This window comes from Colobus angolensis, unplaced genomic scaffold (assembly GCF_000951035.1).
Source record: "Colobus angolensis palliatus isolate OR3802 unplaced genomic scaffold, Cang.pa_1.0 Scaffold108, whole genome shotgun sequence".
Taxonomy (NCBI): domain Eukaryota; kingdom Metazoa; phylum Chordata; class Mammalia; order Primates; family Cercopithecidae; genus Colobus; species Colobus angolensis.
Genome location: NW_012111808.1, coordinates 2,959,793 through 2,978,699, shown reverse-complemented (window position 1 = coordinate 2,978,699; position 18,907 = coordinate 2,959,793). Strand labels below are relative to the sequence as shown.

Genomic DNA, 18,907 nt, shown 5'->3' with positions numbered 1-18,907 from the left:
ATGACATTTTCATATTCTTCAGTTTCCCTTCAACTCTCATTATGTTGACATTATCCAGATTTTCATACTTTCTAAGATTATTATGGATATAATATTTTATTTTCTTCTATCTTAGTAATGCTTTAAAGACAATAGCAGTGATAACAAAAAGCTACCAAAGTATTAAATCACTTTTACTTCATATATTTATTGCAGCTTCTCCTGAAGTTTTCTCTTCACTTCCTTAAGTGCTTTATCCAAAACTCTTTTTGATAATGCTCTATAATGCTCTTTGAGTGGGGATCCTTCTGAGGTCTTACATATGAGAGACTATTCTTATATTCTTATCTAGCTCTCATATTTAAATGACAGTTTGGCTAGATACAAAATTCCAAGGTCTAAATTATTTTTCTTAATTTTTTTTTTTTTTTTTTTTTGAGATGGAGTCTCGCTCTGTCGCCCAGGCTGGAGTGCAGTGGCGCGATCTCAGCTCACTGCAAGCTCCGCCTCCCGGGTTCACGCCATTTTCCTGCCTCAGCCTCCCGAGTAGCTGGGACTACAGGGGCCCACCACGCCCGGCTAATTTTTTGTATTTTTGGTAGAGACGGGTTTCACCTTGTTAGACAGGATGGTCTCGATCTCCTGACCTCGTGATCCGCCCGCCTCGGCCTCCCAGAGTGCTGGGATTACAGGCGTGAGCCACCGCGCCCGGCCTTTTCTTAAATATTTTTACTATCACCATTTTTTAACATTGAGACAGGGTCTCACTCTATCGCCCCAGCTGAAGTACAGGGGCACTATTACAACTCAATGGCTCACTGTGGCTTGGACCTCTCCGGGTTCAAGTGATCCACCTACCTCAACCTTCTGAGTAGCTAGGACTACAGGCATGCGCCACAGTGCCTGGCAAAAAAAAAAAAATCACTATTTCTTAAATTGTTTTTCAAAAACTATCGTATCAGTCTGATCCTGTTCCTCTGTATGTAATCTGCTTTTTTATAACTCTCTTTTCCTTTGAAGCTATTCAATTGAAATATATTTCCCTGTAGGTTTTCTTTATCTATTATTCTAAGGCTCTTTCAATTTGAAGTCTTTCTTCCTTGTATTTTAAATGGTGGGAAATGTATTCCTTCCAAGTTTTCTCTTCATTATTACCTCTCTCTTTTACTGGACTCTTATTAGCCAGAACTTATAACCATTATTTCTTTCCTTCGTAGCTTTTTAAAAAAAAATTTGTACTTTGTTTGTGCTTTGCTTCGTCCTTCTGAGAATTTCCTCAATTCTTTCTTCCCATTCTAATTCCATTTTTCAGTTGTATTCATTCTGCCATTTATCTCATTACAGTTTTATTTCAGCTATCATGCTTTTTACCTAATATAGCTGCTTGAGTATGTTTTTTATTCTTATTTCATATTACTAGTAGTTTCTTTTACTTATGTCTTAGAATTTTTATTAGGCTAATTTTAAATCATTTGTCTTTCTAACAATGCTGCTTCTGATGAACTATGTAATCCAGTGTTTGTTTTTCCTTTGAAATAGTTGTGCTTCTGATAAGACCTGTTAGTTTGAACTGTGAACTCATCTCCCCATGAGGGCATCAGGCAGTGTATATGGGGAGAAGCCAGATTTCAGCCCTCATCAGCGTATTTAGTACAGGGGTACGGGTGGGATGAATGGGACTTAGTGTGGAAAGTTTTCTGATGGAGGCCCCAGAAAACCAAAGTTCATCATCCCTCATTCCACAGAACAGCTCTGGTCAAGATTTTACTGTTTGCCTTCTTGGGATACTATACTAAGAGACATTCCGGCCAGGTGCAGTGGCTCACACCTGTAATCTTAGCACTTTGGGAGGCCAAGGCGGGCAGGTCACAAGGTCAGGAGTTTGAGACCAGCCTGACCAACATGGTGAAATCCCATCTCTGGGATTACAGACACGTACCTGAATCCCAGCTTCTCAGGATGCTGAGGTAGAATTGCTTGAACCCAGGAGGTGGAGGTTGCAGTGAGCTGAGATCGTGCCACTGCACTCCAGACCAGGTAAGAGAGGGAGACGCCATCAAAAAAAAAAAAAGAGACATTCCAATGCTGTAAATTCCCAGATCTGCAAATTTTAAGATGGAAAAAGGAGGTAGAAAAGTTATCCTAGGTTAGTGAATCTACACCTGTTCTCAGTATCTCACAGGATCAAGACTTTTATGCTGCCCTACTCTCATGTTTGAAGCATCAGAGTCACTTCAAGTAGAAGATTGGGCATTATTCATCCCAAAGCAATGTTGGGAGAAGTAAGAGCAAAATTCCTAAATTCCCTTCCTATGTTAACTTCCCACAGAAGTGCTGCACTGCCCCTGGTCTCAGATATGTCTCCCTCTAAGGGCGCGCGCGTGCCCGCGCACACACACACACACACACACACACACACACACAACTTCAAAACAGCTAGTATTACCCCAGTAACTTCCCACAGTTTTCTCCATAATTTGGTATTTTTCCTCTAGGCCATGAGTCTCAATCTTGGCTGTGTGTTAGAATTATTTGGGAGATTTTTAAAAATCCCAATGCCCAAGCCACACTCCTAGACCAATTAATTTAGAAGTTCTTAGGATGAGACTGAAACATCATTTTTTTCTTTTCTTTTTTTTTTTTAAACCATCCCAAGGTCTTCATTTATTTATTTTGCACCTATCATGCCATGAATTCAAGGGGAATAGATTCTAACAGCTCGAGCTCCTTTTCTTTGGTTCTCAGAAAATGTGCTTCTCTGAGCAGAGCAGGCTGGTCCTTTGGTTGAACCTAGATGCCTTTCTCTTTGGCTTCCTTCTTTTTCTGATCATTTTCCTTCTCACATTTCAGGATGCTCTCTCAGCTCTTAGAGTGCTTAATATGCTCAATATGTACATTAATTCTCTTGGCAAGAATCTTTCTCTTGTTTGTTTACAACAATGCCAACAGCATGCTGGGTTACACTGTAGACTCTTTCAGCTTTGCCATGGTAACACTTGTGCAGCATTCCTTTTTGAACAGTGCCCATTCTCTTGATGTCTACAGTATCAGCTTCCTTGTAGATTGGCACTTATGTGGCCAAAGGAACAACCCCATGTTTTCTAAAAGGCTGGAGAAAATACCACACGTGCCTCTCCTCTTTCCCTTCATCTTCATCATTTTGACAAATTACTGGAAGTTGGAGGTTGTGGTTGAAAGCCAGGCATCATTTTTTAAACCTTCTCAGGATATTGCAACATGCGCCGGGGTAGAGAACTGCTACTCTAGCTTCTTTAGGAGGCCCTTGGAGGTAGGAACCAGCAGTTGGGCTACTTTAGCAACTTAGTAGAAACTAAAACCAAAAATGATCTCCCATGGCCAAACATAACAGTAGTTTCTAGCTCTCCAACCTCCCTCCCTGACATCTCCACAGCACTTGGTCTGCCCTCTTGAGATTTTGAGATTCTTTTCTTTTCTTTTTTTTTTTTTTGGAGACAGGGTCTTGCTCTGTCTCCCAGGCTGGAGTGCAATGGCATGATCTTGGCTCACTGCAGCCTCTGCCTCCCGGGTTCTAGGGATTCTCATGCCTCAGCCTCCCAAGTAGCTGAGACTCTAGGCACGCGCCACCACGCCCGGTTAATTTCTGTATTTTTAGTAGAGATGGGGTTTCACCATGTTGGTCGGGCTGGTCTTGAATTCCTGACTTCAAGTGATCTGTCCACCTTAGCCTCCCAAAGTGCTGGGATTACAGGAGTGAGCCACTGTGCACGGCCCTGCCTTCTTGAGATTCTTGTTGAGACTGTACAAGGCGTTGGCTCTTGTCTAATCTTTTGCATTGTTCCTCTGTCTCCTTTCCCATCAACATTCTAAAGTTGGCTGCTTCTCAGTATTCATAATCCATGGTTCCTCTTTCTCTCCAAGAACTCTGCCAGCATGTACATTTATAAAACCACACCTCCAGCCCTAACCACTCTCATGTGTTTTTTCTCTAATACATCTCCATTTGGATGTCATGCTGGTATCTCAAATTCAATATATCGAAAAAGGAACTCATAATTTTTGCATAAAACAGCACCCCCTTACGACTTCCTTTATCAATGTAGCTACCATTTTCAGGATCATTTTTGGTTCTTCCTTCAACAATCTATTTCCAACGTTCAGTTGGACTTTTCTGTACAATATCACTTCTACGTAATTAACATCTTTCAAGTTCAGATCGTAACAATTTCCTGTCTGGATTATTGAATCAGCCTCTTGCTCAATATCCCTCACTTTGTTACTCCCTATCACAAAGTCATCAATACACCACTGTCAGTTTAATATAGGATACAATTGCAATCATGTGACTTACAACTTAGTGCTCAAAACCCATCACCAAAGTGCAAAGCCCCTGGTATCCAATGCCCTTCAGTATGGCCCAAACTATTTTTCTGACCATGCTTGCACGTATTCCTCCACACTAGATAGGACGTTTTTTCTTTTTGAAATGGAAAGAATATAAACTTTGAATCAGACAGATTTGGTTTTAAATTCCAATCGGCTACTACTAACTTGGATAAGTTTCTAAAACAATATGAGCCTCAGTTTCCACAATAACAACAAAAATATGTAAAATATTATGTATTAGTAAAAGATAAAAGGTGAAAAAAACAGACATTAATTGTTACTAGAACTGTTTTGTATAAATTCTAGTTTTTGTTTTTTTTTTCTTGTTTTGTTTTGTTTTGAGATGGAGTCTCACTCTGTCACCCCAGGCTGGAGTGCAGTGGCACAATCTTGGCTCACTGCAACCTCCAATTCCTGGGCTCAAGCCATTCTCCTGCCTCAGCCTCCCAAGTAGCTGGGATTACAGGCCCCTGACCACGTGTGGCTAATTTTTGTATTTTTAATAGAGACAGGATTTCATCATATTGGCCAGGTTGGTCTCGAACTCCTGACCTCAGGTGACCTGCCCGCCTCGGCCTCCCCAAGTTCTGGGATTACAGGTGTGAGCTACCGCGCCCAGACTAAATTATAGTATTATGTTTTTTTGTCAGATCCTAAACTTCCCTGCTGCACCTGGACATTTTTGTTGCTGTTGTTGTTTTGTGCCTTTTTTGTTTTGGTTTGGTTTTTAGTCTTTGTATACGGCTGTTTCTCCTGGCTATGCTCTATATCAAAGGTTGACAAACTATAACCTACAGACCTACTTTGGGCTTAACCCAGACATATCTATTCATTTAAATATTGTCATTAAGTATGCTACAACAGCAGAGGTGAATAGTTGTGACAGAGACCATATGGCCTGCAATGCTTAAAAATTTTGCTATCTGGCCCTTCACAGAAAAAGTTTGCCCACCCCTGCTCTAGCCTCTCTTTCTTTACTCACTCTATAGTATCTCCCCAGGTATCCTGGGTTTAAAATATATCCACAAATCCTCCAACAAAACTAACTTCAAAAGGTGGAGCCCCCATCCCTTGAATATAGGCTGGAATTCGTGACTTGCTTGCAACAAGTAGGACATGGCAGAGGTGTCAGTGCGTGAATTCTTAGACTAGGTCATAAAGGGCACTGTGGCTTCCACTTTGCTCTTTTGAGATCACTAATTCTGGAAGAAGCCAACCCCCATATCATAAAGACACTCAAGCAGACTGTGGGGAGTCCCACATGGAGAGGAGCTGAGGCCTGCTGTCAACAGCCAGCACCAACTTGCCAGGCATGTGGGAGCCACCTTAGAAGCTGATACTGCAGGCTTGGTCAGTCCTTTAGAGGAACTTGCTGACTTGTAAGCCCAGTCTACATCTTGGCTCAAGCCTCAGAACAGACCTTAAGCCAGAACTATCTGGATAAGCCACATTCCAAATACCTGACCCACAGAAACTGAGGATAATAAATACTTAATGTTGTTCTAAGCCACTTAGCTTCAGGTTAATTTTAATTTCTTACACAGCAATTGATAACTAATACATAAGAAACTCTTCATTTACCATCCACTGACCAAAGACTCAAATATACAACCAGAGCCTGGACCTCTCCTATGACCTCATACCTTCATATATAACAACCTATTCCACGTCTGTTCCTAGAGATCTCAAAGGCATCTAAAACCCAACATGTGTGAGACTTTGGTCTCTTTCCCTCAGACAGGATCTTCCTCCAATATTCCCTATCCCAGTTAATGGCATAATGAGCTTAATCCATAAACTACAACTCTGGCCATCTGTGATACTTCTTTGTCCTTCACACCCTATATTCAACCCATTATCAATTTCAGTCAAATTAACTAATACGTAGTTTTTAAATCAGGATGTTACCCTCCAGCAGTACTATAGAGATGCTGTTTCATTGTCTCAAGCATCTGCTGATCATGAGAAGTCTTGTGTAAGAGCGTCATTCTTTGAAGGTAATCTATCTTTCCATCTGATAGCCTTTGATGTTTTCTGAATAACCTTGAGCCTAAACCTGGGTTTGCTTTTATTCATCCTAAGACTTGGTGTGATCTTTACAATCTGAAGACATATAGCTCTTCAACTCTCAAAAAACTCCATTGTCTCCCTAAATATTGCCTTTTGATTGTTGTCACTATTCCCTTTATAACAGTTGGGGTCCAGTCAGACATTCCGGTTATTTTAATGGACAAAAATTAACCTAAAGAACTATTAATCAGGTAAAGGGCAAAAAGAGGGCATTGAGGCATGGAAGGAACTGCAGAAGGATGCTACCCCACTAGGGTTAAGGGAATAAAAGGATGATGTTAGAATTACTAACATTTAGAAACTTGGAGGAAGGGCCCTGCAGAATTGAAATTAATACCTTTGAGCAGAGTCTGCTGGTTTGTTGGTACTAGTGTTTCTGAGGGACACAATGAGGTTGGTTATGCAAGTTTTGGAACAACAGCAAATCAAAATAACTGCTGCTACCAGAATGAATTCCACTACCAAGACAGGCATTAAATGTCATTCCTAAGGCACTCGTCTACTCTCAGAACTCAATAGATTGAATCTTCAACTTGCAACAATGGCTTTGTTTTTGACACGTGTCAATTTCCCTTTTGCTTTCCAGCTCAGCTATATATTTTAAGCATGTCTATGTATTTGCAGCAGATAGAAGTGATTCCCTCCACCAGCTTAGTCATTTCTCAAGAGTTTCTGTCCACTTCTCTTCATCTCCATGGTGTATTACCCTAACCCAAAACATTATCATTTCTTCCCCAGACTACTAGTACCATCTTCTAACTTGTCTACCTGCCTTCATTCTAACAAGTCCACCATCTTTTCTCCACCCTGCAGCGAATGTTTTCTAAACACCAATCTAAGAACATTATCTCTTGGATGGGCATGGTGGCTCACGCCTGCAATCTCAGCACTTTGGGAGGCCGAGGTAGGTGGATCACCTGAGGTCAGGTGTTCGAGACAGCCTGGCCAACATGATGAAATCCTGTCTCTACTAAAAATATAAAAATTAGCTGGGTGTGGTGGCGTGTGCCTGTAGTCCCAACTACTCGAGAGGCTGAGGCTGGAGAATCACTTGAACCCGGGAGGCAAAGGATGCAGTGAGCCAAGATCATGCCACTGCACAGCAACCTGGGTGACAGATTGACATTCTATCTCTAAAAAAAAAAAAGAACATTGTTTCTCATTTAAGTCCCTTCCCATTGCTCTTACAATAAACATAAACATGTTGCATATGTCCAACAAGGCATTGTATGTACTGACCCAGTGCCATCTTGCATTGTGCTCCTTCTTTTCTGTGTTTTCTGGCCATTCTGGCCTCCTTTGCTATTTTCAAATAGGACAAAGCCTTTGTATGTGCTGATGCTCCCTGTCTGCATCAGTCCTCTTCCCAACTCTGCCCATTTAATCATCACTCATCCTATAGAAAACAAGTCACATTCCTCCAAGAAGCCTTCCTTGCCCTCAGACTAGGTCAGCACTCTATCTATATGGTCTCATGGTCTTGGATAGATTTCTTTTACACAATGTGTCATGGATTATTTGGTAAAGCCTCCTCTTTGGGGCTATAAACTCCAAAAGAAAAGAGGCATAGCATCCTATGCAAGCATCCTAGCAAGAATTTCTGCCACACAATAAACATGTAATAGCTCTTTCTAGAATGAATAAATGAGCCATATTGAATGTTGATTGAATTTCAACAAGCTTTGCAGAAATCAGCCTATAATGATTATCCCTTTCAGTGGGCTTCTGACACTTGTAATTCATCTGACTTATTTCCTTACTTTTCTGCCATGGGCCTGGTAGTCTCAGCATATTATTGATTAAGGTCCAGGGCCTCTATGTTGTTTTCGAATTCCCAGTGTCTAGCACAGTGTCACTGAAATAGCATGCAACCAACACATTTTTATTACTCATGATAATGATTAAGAACTTAGTGCCATTATAGTTAATGTAGTAAAATTTTGTGAATTCAATAATGTCCCTAAGTAGTATACAACTTTGAAAGCACGCTCTTCTCAAGTAATTAAATGTTATAATTATCTAACACATTATTATTCTATGTAAAATTTCAGAGATGTTAGTTCATTATTTCCAGCCCTTTATATTTTAAATTAATGATATAGTAATTTTTAAAAAACAAACTTTTGCTTTACTTTAGCTGAAGACACAAATGTCTTCAGATGGCGCTCAAAATGCTTTAAATTACACAGATGTGGTAAGCACACAGTGAAATCTTAGAAAGGCCCCAAAGAATTCCCTATGGATGATACATGAGCCAAGGACATGACATTCATCTTGGAGGATATTTCTCCCTTTGAATACGTTTGATAAAATGCCTTTTTTTATTCCCACTTTGACCTTAAGCACTTAGAAATCATTTGTTTTACAAAAGCCCCGTGGTCTAAGATTATGGCAACCAAAATAGTGACTTCAGTCTTATATTTCAGTTATGCATGGTTCCTGACTTTAGTTTAAGAGAGAGATTTTACATAAAAGTTTTTAGATAGATTTCACTCCTGTGCCTTTGTTGGTCTTTTCTGTACTTCTACGAAAAACAGCTTTGCAGTTTCTATGCTGGCTTCAAGCACGATACTATAGCTCCACAACCTTGTCCAACTGTTAGAATCATCCAGTTTTATAGCAGATGGACACAGATGTTCACTCACCCAGGTTCTGAGTTTCAGCAATCTTCTCATCTTTGCCATTTTTATGAAATAAGTTTGTTGTATTTTAGCACCCAAGCACCATAGTATCTTATACCTTACTTTCAGGAAGAGGCTCTCAAACATCTCCTGGTATTATGTTTATGATTCTTTGCCACCAGGTTTTTAGGCTTGTTGCAGCATGATTTACACTGCAGACCTCCCTAAATTTAGTTAACTTTCATTCGTCATCACCATTCAGATATTTTAATTTGGTATATCCAGGAGGCATAATAGCCAATGCTTTGCCAGAGAGCTATAAATATTAGTATGAATTTTACATTTCCACTTGACAGTAAGAGTGTCTCAATTGATAGTGATCTTATGACTTCTTGTCAGCGTACCAAATATATCAACAGGTCTTGTCATGAGTTTTCCAGACATTTATAAAATCATGAAAGTTTTTCACACTGAAATGAGAAAATATCACACACAAAAAATATTATTTTTTTAAGATTTTTATGTAAAATATAGTAAGATTGTAAATTTTATGTTGCATACAATGTTTATTACATGGGAACTTTGTACATTTATGAAATTATTTACTACTTATTTATAAATGTATAAAGAAACATTTAGCAACAATTGTGTTCTCAATTCTTTTGAAGTCTGTCGACTTATGTCTATTTTTTCTAGAGGATTATTCCATGTTTCTGTCTAGTCTGGCATTTTACTACATATGCACTCTTTTCATAGAACTAGTGATGTCCATTTGTCAGCCTCAAATACATACAAATTGCTGTCTTAAACCAGATGATTGTTTTTGCAAAACACAGACGTACAAAAGAATGGTCCTTTTGTAGAAATTGATCTAAATACTTTAAAGCTTGTTTCAAGGGTGTGAAATTTTGGTTAAGCTGGCCCAGAAAAATATTTTTCACATCAACCTAGGTCATGATCATACTTATTTTATGTAACATCAAGCCTACAGAATGTGTTTTCCAGTGACCATCACTAATGGACATTATCTGGTATTTTAATTTTTTCCAAGGCTTTTCTGTGTATAATGAAAGAGAGGAGTCCCATTAAACACAACATTTAAAAATAAGTTAACTCTATATTAGTGAAAAACAGATTATTAAAAAGAATTAGTAGTACGTCAATTAAAAAACATTTTTAAAAGTTTTTTTAAAAAGAATTAAATTCTGTCAAATTCAGCCTGAAATTTGAACACAGAAATAAGAACAGCAGGATTTTCACTGGAAGATGCATCATTCTGATGTTAGTGGCCAAACCAGATGCCAGGAAAGCAGTGCCTCTCTCAAATTCTCTTAAGCACACATGAGAGTTCAGCCTTCTTCTTGATGTCATCCAGCTCCTAGAGAAGTTTTGCTAGTGTTCCTTCTGAAAATATGGGGCAGGAGAGGAAGTCAAGGTCACTATCACCACAAAGTCCTGAAGCCAGGTAGTTATCAACCTTGAAATGACCCTCAGCAAAAACTAGTGGCTTGAATGTCCTCTATGAAGCCGTTCTTTGTTTGTTTTTGTTGTTTTGTTTTGTTTTTGAGATGGAATCTCACCCTGTCACCCAGGCTGGAATGCAGTGGCATGATCTCGGCTCACTGCAACTTCCACCTCCTGGGTTCAAGCAATTGTCCTGCCTCAGCCTTCCAAGTAGCTAGGATTACAGGCACCCTCCACCACACCCAGCAAATTTTTGTATTTTCAGTAAAGACGGGGGTTTCACCATGATGGGCAGGCTGGTTTCGAACTCCTGACCTCAAGTAATCTACCCGCCTTGGCCTCCCAAAGTGCTGAGATTACAGGTGTGAGCCACCATGCCCAGCCTATGAAGCCTTTCTTGACTCTTCTGAATACACGTGGCCACTCTCTTCCTGAACTGCCATTGTACCCTGTAGAAACCATTATTGGGACATCTATGAGACTCTTTTTCATGTATGTATATACTTGTCTGTTTCTTCTACTGTACCATAAAACCTGTGTTCCCAGGAATTCTGTGGCTTTTCTCTCTATCACTCCACACAATATCTAGCACTCAGTCAATACTCATTATGTTTGTTGACAAAAACATTCTTCTGGACATGTTCATAGAACGAACACAGTCTTTAGCAGCAGTACACTCTGCAAAGAACTGTGAAAAGGGAGTCATTGGATTTACCAAACTAGAACCACTCATTTTGAGCAAAAAAATCTCTGACTCAATGTGAGGCAGGGCTGCAAAAGTTGAACAGCAACAGTTATCATTCACCCAGCACCTCAAGCCTTCACACTGTAATCACATCGATTAGCTGAACATTGGCATCAAAGAAAGGGTCAGTATATTTTTTGTTCAAGCTTTTGTCCATATACAGAAGCTGGTGCCAGATTACTTCAGTGTTTAGTGATTTTAATTTTCTGTGAAATTTGGCTACACAACTTGTGCTTCTCCCAGTTTATGTGCTCTGTACTGTCAAATATGATACACTCAGAAAGCACATTCCTTTATCATTTTCCTCTTACAAAAAGAAAACTGGAAAAAAATATATTATTTGCCTTTAAATGGAAAGATATTTCATTTTCCAGATGGATGCTGGTACTTCAGGAAATATTAGAGATAGCTTGTTGAAATTTTTAGAAGTGATCCTGTTGTCGTGAATTTTACACTCCTGGTCAAGCTGTCATCACTACCAAAGCATTTCCTTAACTACCTACATATGCCCACTTCTTTAAGAAGAAACAGAGTGATGCTAACTTTCCTGAATTTTCATACACATTTGAATTTGTATATGTCAAATCTCAGATTGTCAAAACTTGAAGCATGGAAGTTTGCTCCTGGAACACCAAATGTATATGAAATTCCACCTGTGATGTCCTCAACTTGTTAACAACCCTAACTACTTCACCAACCTCTAGGAACTTTTTTTCAGCAGGATGTAGTAGTCACAGACAAGAAATGAAGGCGAGATTTTTTCTAGATAAATTTAGCTGGGGAATAAGGAAAATATGATCTAATAAAGGAAACCTCCAGGTAAATTCAAGAGAGTGAATTATATGGGAGTTGGAAAACCGATTGCCAAAGATTCTTCCTTTAAGTAGAGGTTGTGATAAAATACATTTTGATGTCTATTTCTAATGAAAATGTGAAACAGACATCAATTTTTCCATCCCAACTGGGCTTCCTCCAAATATGCTGCCTTCTCCCTAATGAGTTGGAATAGTGTGCACCGTAAAATAGTACAACACATCCAGAAATGCTGACATTTCATTTTTAATTGAAATCAAATAGAAATAGTTCCACTGGGAAACAAGAAAGTAAAGCAGGCTTTTGATAGAAATTAATAGGAAAGGGACGGAAATACTATTCTCTGTCATAAAATAGTCTACTATGGAAGGCTGCCAGTCCTCTTGCCTGAATCTATCTCCAGGATTACATTCAGTGGAAACACATCTTATGAAGGTGGAACGAGAAATCATATTTGGATGGATGTATCAAATAAAAGAAATAAAAAATACTTCCTTTCTTCTATTTTTAAAAAATCATAGGAATATAGAGTTCAAGGAAAATTTGAATTTTACTGCAAAAACAATGATAACAAAAACAAAAGAGTTCATATCATCGACAAAATATTTACAAAAATATACCATAAAATACATTCTTCGGGAGGTAAAATAAATTTACATTACTGGGACTAAAATTCTCTCAATGGTGAGACAACTTTCTTTTAAAAACAGTTTTATAGCAATACTTACAGCAGTGGTACTTTTAAGAGTTGTAGCTTGGCTGGGCGCTGTGGCTCACGCCTGTAATCCCAGCACTTTGGGAGGTTGAGGCGGGTGGATCACAAGGTCATGAGATCAAGACCATCCTGGCCAACATGATGAAACCCCATCTCTACTAAAAATACAAAAATTAGCCGGGCATGGTGGTGTGCACCTGTAGTCCCAGCTACTCGGGAGGCTGAGGCAGGAGAATCACTTGAACCCGGGAGGCAGAGGTTGCAGTGAGCCAAAATCACGCCACCGTACTCCGGCCTGGGTGATAAAGCAAGACCCCATCTCAAAAATAATAATAATAAAAAACAGTTGTACCTTGAGCAGCAACAATAAACATTAATGAAGATTAACATTTGTATAACTGTATTTAGATTATGAAATATTTGTATAAGATTTTTAATAATTGATACTCCAAACTATTATGAAAATTCCTTCAACTTTCAAAAAACAATACTTTATTCTCCAAAATATCAGACTTTGAATATAAAAAGCCATGATTTTTAAGAAAATATTTATCTCTGTGGTCATAATTTCTAGGAACAATCTGTAGTACTTTGTACCAAAAAAAAGTCAGTTATTTTTATAGAAGTCATTCCAAGACATTATTGAGTGAGGACTGGTACTAGGATGAGGAAGGGTCAGGCATTTGACACTGAAGAGTTTGTGGCATGTTGCAGAGAGATACTTAAAAAGATAAATGCCAAAATGGTATGATTGATACCTAGTATACCTGACATAGGGACAAAGTGCGTTTTAGAGGCTATCTCAAGGAGTCAGGTAGTAAATGAAAGGAAGGTAAGAACATAGGTAGAGGGAGAGCTGCCTGGAGAAAGAGTTGGTTGGTTTGTTTTCAGAATGTAGAAACTTGCACAGGTGGACAAGTGGAGTCAAAGAAGAGGAGGAAAGTTTGAGCTTCAGGAGAGAAAAGGGATAAGTGATGGATACATATGGGTATTTTTTTTTTTTTTTTTGATCTGGGTCTTTCCACAACTTCTCCCTGGTGACCCTGACTGATTTCTTGGGCTACCTCAGATATAAGAAGTCATGTTTATTAGAACTGATCAAAATAATATGTGGTATGTTTTTTTAAGGACTGAAGCCCAGATGTTCCCACTCTTCCAGAATACTTAACCATGCACTGACTTCCTGAGGGCCACCAGGCATTTAGGGAGATGCCCAGTGAGAGGAAGGCAGCCTTGTGTTCCTTATTATAATGAGACCTTTCTCTGAAATGATTAAATAATCTACCTTGTAATAAAAACTGCTGATTCTTCATGGAGGTCTCTTCAAATACAATAATCTGTGAAAATTCTGCCTACAGAATTTTAAGAAAAACCAAGAGTACCAATTAACTTAAAAAATTGTATAAAATTAATGATGAAAACAATGACCATTAACAAAACACAAATATAAAAACACCTTTATTCCTCACTCTAATACTAAAACTTCACAAAATTAATATCTAACTTACCTGATGAAAGCAATTTAATAAATTCTTTGGATAATTCTAATAAAAATAAGAAAGGTATTACCTCAGTCTCAAATTTGCCACAATTAAAGAGATACTCTTTTGAATTGGGAAGTTTCTCTCTAAAGAATTTTCCTCTTCTAATAAAGGATATTGCAATATGCTCTGAATAGATGTTTAAAATCTCTCTCGTAAGTTCTGGAAATCTCTCTCATTGAAACAGTCCCAGCTTGACAGCCCTGCAATAACCATTAAATATTAAAATAACATTAAAAAGCAACTGCTCAGCTCATGGAGCTAGTTGCAAAACTCCTATTCACATTAATGGGACTCACATAGCTAAATCCCCATGTGCTGTACCAAAAATTTATACCCAAGGATCCAAGAATCAGGCGCCGTAAAGAAAATGATGGATTCATTTTCAAAAAAAATAATCGATCCACTACCAAACAAATTATCATTATTCATGGAATTTCAGTCACATAATTATTCTAAAAACCAGACTAAGATTAAACAGCATCCAATTTTGCATTCACATCGTATTCATTTGTGATGTAATAAAATTCATACTTCTATTGCAAGATGATTTGAATGTTGTAAAAACATATATAAAGTTTAAAAAATGTGTCTTATTTACAAACATATCCTAAAGCCAAAATGTAATTCTAGATACATTTTCTGTTTATTATTTCTGTAGATACTATGATCACAAAGCTTAAGCTTAAGAACTATTTTTGTTGTTCTTGATGTATGTTAAATGTAAAGGGGAAAAAAGTGTCAATAACTAATAGTGTTAATATTTAAAGTTACGTGGTGATCTAAACTTCTAAAGTAAGAGAAGTTGAAAACTTCTCAACTTCCAAACTAAGACAAGTCACTTAAATTTCCAAATTCACAATTTTATTAGCTATAAAATGAGTGAGATGGACTCGGGGATCTTTTATGTTTGCCAGTCTATGGACTTCTTTTGTAACAACTAATTTGGTTCACATTGCATCTGGTTAGATTTTCCCATTTCTCCCACTCCCACCATCTCCACAACACACACACACACTCACACACACATACAGGAGAAATAAGTTTTTAAATCTGATACAGAACTCTCGTAGAAATTCATGTATAATATTCTGTGAAATTCCTATTGGTCAATCAAAGTATTTGCCAGAACTGAAAGAGGCCTAGAGAATGAGAAAGAGAGGTAACACTGTTTTGTGGAAAGAGCACTTGGATGGAAAATTTGGAGACACACTTTCATCAGCAACCAACTCTATGACTTTGGGCGGGTCACTTGCTTTCTCCAAATTGCAATTTCATTCAAAGCAGTAATTAGATAAGATGGTGACTAAGTGCATGTCCAACTCTGAAAGTGGATGCCTACAACTAAAATATCACTATTATGATAAACTAAACAAGGCAGTTACTCTTTTTTTTTTTTTTTTAATTGAGTCTCGCTCTGTTGCCAGGCTGGAGTGCAGTGGTGTGATCTCAGCTCACTGCAGCCTCTGCCTCTTGGGTTCAAGCAATTCTCCTGCCTCAGCCTCCAGAGTAGCTGGGACCACAGGCATGCACCACCACACCCAGCTAATTTTTTATATTTTAGTAGAGACAGGGTTTCACCATGTTGGCCAGGATGGTCTCGATCTCCTGACATCCTGATCTGCCCACCTTGGCCTCCCAAAGTGCTGGGATTACAGGCGTGGTCTACCACGCCCAGCCACAGTTACTCTCAAGTCTACATAAAAGAAAAGAAGAGGGTGTGTGCGTGTGCGTGTGTGTGTGTGTGTATGTAATCTTGAAGGGTGAGGGCTAAAGATAAAGTGAATGTAGACCATTTTGGACATTCAATAATAGTATATATATATATATATGTGTGTGTATGTGTGTGTGTGTGTGTGTGTGTATCAGGCAGTACCCCATATACCAGGCAGTACCCCATAAGTTTAAAGAAGGTAACTTTTTATTACTTAAAAAGAAAACGATATGTTAAATATTTTCTAATCTTTTTGAGCACTTACTCTGCTTTAGGCCTGAATCTAATAGTACTGCAGATGCTATTTCATTTATTCCTATGAACCCTATGAGGAGTTGCTATAATTATCCCCATTTTCTAGATGAAAAAATGAAGGCCTGGAGACCTGTGTCCCACAGCTAGTGTAACACACTGTCCCACAGCTAGTATATGAAGAAATGTAAGATGGAGCCTGGGTTATGTTCCATGAAGAGTCATAACCTTTTAGAATCAACATTATAGATAACTAAGCTCTGATTTCTTTATTTTTAAAAGCATTTTTGGTATTACTACCAGATCACAATAGCTGATTGTGCATACTATTGGCCCACTCTATCAACAATAATATTTTTCTTTCAACCACTGCAAAAGTGATATTATAATGTTCTAAGGAAAATCACATTGTTTGGTACATAGATGTTTGTTGCAAGAAGGAAGGAGAACCCCTGTTCCCAACCAAGATGGAAGGGTATGGGCTGGATTTACCCAACCACCTATAAGAACAACAACAAAAAACAAACAAACAAACAAAAAACTGGACAAAACATATGAGATCATAGTTTCACTTTGCTGGGCAATGGACAACAAAGACTACTGATCATTAAAAGATAAGAAACAAGCAAGGTGAGTCCTATGATTGCCCAGCCTAATAGCTTAACAGAGTTTCAGGTCTGCAGTGCAGGAAGGTAAAACCTAAGCAGAACTCAGTAGGCTCTCTGAGTTGAGACAGAGTTATTGAAAATCGGGAAGACCAAAGCCACATGAATTCACAGAACAGAGAATCAGACCAAAAGTACTACAGAGAACTACAGTAGGACACTCTTGAATATTTAGCAAAGTACTGAGAAGCACATGTAATGAAACAACCTATGGCCCAGGAATGAACCATTTGAAAGGATTAGAAGGAACATTAGTCAGTACTCTCACAAGACCAGAAATAGTGTCTATAACCACCAGCCAGTCTAAAGAAACCTCATAATTTAGAGGATAATGGGCAGAGTATTAATAAGGGTCTTGCATTGTTAGTCAGAAATATTAGCTCTCAATTAAGCACAGATTTGGTCCCACTTAACAAATTTTAAAAGTTAAGTCCCTGTATTAGAGAATTTCACACTGCTATAAAGAACTGCCCGAGATTGGGTGACTTATAAAGGAAAGAGGTTTAATTGACTCACAGTTCAGCATGGCTGGTGAGGCCTCAGGAACCTTACAATCATGGTGGAAGGTGAAGAGGAAGCAAAGCACCTTCGTCACAAGGTGGCAGGAAGAAGAATTCATGCAGGAAGAACTACCAAACATTTATAAAGTGATTAGATCTCATGAGAACTCACTGTCACGAGAACAGCATGGAGGAAACCACCCCACAGTTCAATCGCTTTCACCTGGTCTCTCCCTTGGCACGTGGGGATTATGGGAATTACAATTCAAGATGAGATTCGGGTGGGGACACGAAGCCTAACCATATGAGTCCTCCAGGATCAAACTGTTTCCAAATGATGTAACCATACCCCAGGGAAGGACAAAAGCTTACGAAGGTCTATAGGTATACAAAAACATCCAGCACCCAGCTAAGTAAAATTCAAGATGCCTGAAATTGGAACAAACATGACTAGGTATGTCAAAAAGCAAGAAAATATAACAAATAAATAGGAACAAAAAAAATTAAGTAATTGGAACTGATTCAGAAGTGACACAGATGATAGAATTATAATACAAAGACATTAAAACACTTTTTTAAAGCTATATCCCATTTCTTCTAAAAGTTAGACAAAGACATAGAAGGGATATGTATATATTTTCAAAGAACCAAATCAAACTACTAGAGCTGAAAACAACAATGTCTGAAATTAATGGTAGATTAGGCATTGTAAAAGAAAAGAGAAAAGATTTATGATCTTGAATGTACTGCAATAGAAACTATCCAAAATAGAGCATACAAAGAAAGAATAAAAGGCACAAATTACCAGTATTAGGAATAAGAGGATGACAGCACTACATATTCCACAAATATCAAAAGGAAAATAAGCTAATATTATTAGCAGTTTTATGCCAATAATTTTGGCAAGTTAGAGGAAATGGGTTAGGATTTCTCAAAAGTTACAAATGACCAATGCTTCCTAAGAAGAAATAGATAAGATGATCTGAATATCCCTGTACATATTAAAGATAGAGAATTTGTACTTTAAAACCTCCCTAACCTCACCACCAAAACAAACAAACAAACATAAAACAACCCAAAACAAAAAACCCAAAACCACAGGACCACAGGTCCAGATAGTTTTGCTAGTGAATTCTATAAAACATTTAAATTCTATAGGAAGGAATAACCTTCATCACATTCCATGAATCCAGCACTGCTCTGATACCAAAGCCAGACAAAGACATTACAAGAAAAAAAGAACAAACTAAACCCAAAGTTAGCAGAAGGAAGAAAACCTTAAAGATTAGACCAGAATTAAACACAATAAAGAATAGAGGTCAGGTAAGACAACTCATACCTGTAAACCCAGTACTTTGGGAAGTTGAGGCAGGAGGATAACCTGAGCTCATGAGTCTGAGACCAGCCTGGGCAACATGGCAAGACTGTTTCTAAAAAAAAAAAAAAAAAAAAAATGTAATTAG

At 38.2% G+C, this 18,907-nt stretch overlaps 1 protein-coding gene across 1 annotated transcript in view; it reads left to right on the top strand.

Annotated features, from left to right (window-relative positions):
* Positions 1-2,950: 2,950 nt before the first annotated feature.
* Positions 2,951-18,907, top strand: part of TCF4 (transcription factor 4) — a 428,077-nt gene continuing 412,120 nt past the window's right edge. The window contains exons 1-2 of the mRNA XM_011949109.1: positions 2,951-3,268; positions 7,228-7,318. Of these exons, the coding sequence (XP_011804499.1) occupies positions 2,966-3,268; positions 7,228-7,318 (394 nt within the window). The 5' untranslated portion in view covers positions 2,951-2,965. The remainder of the gene's footprint in view (positions 3,269-7,227; positions 7,319-18,907) is intronic.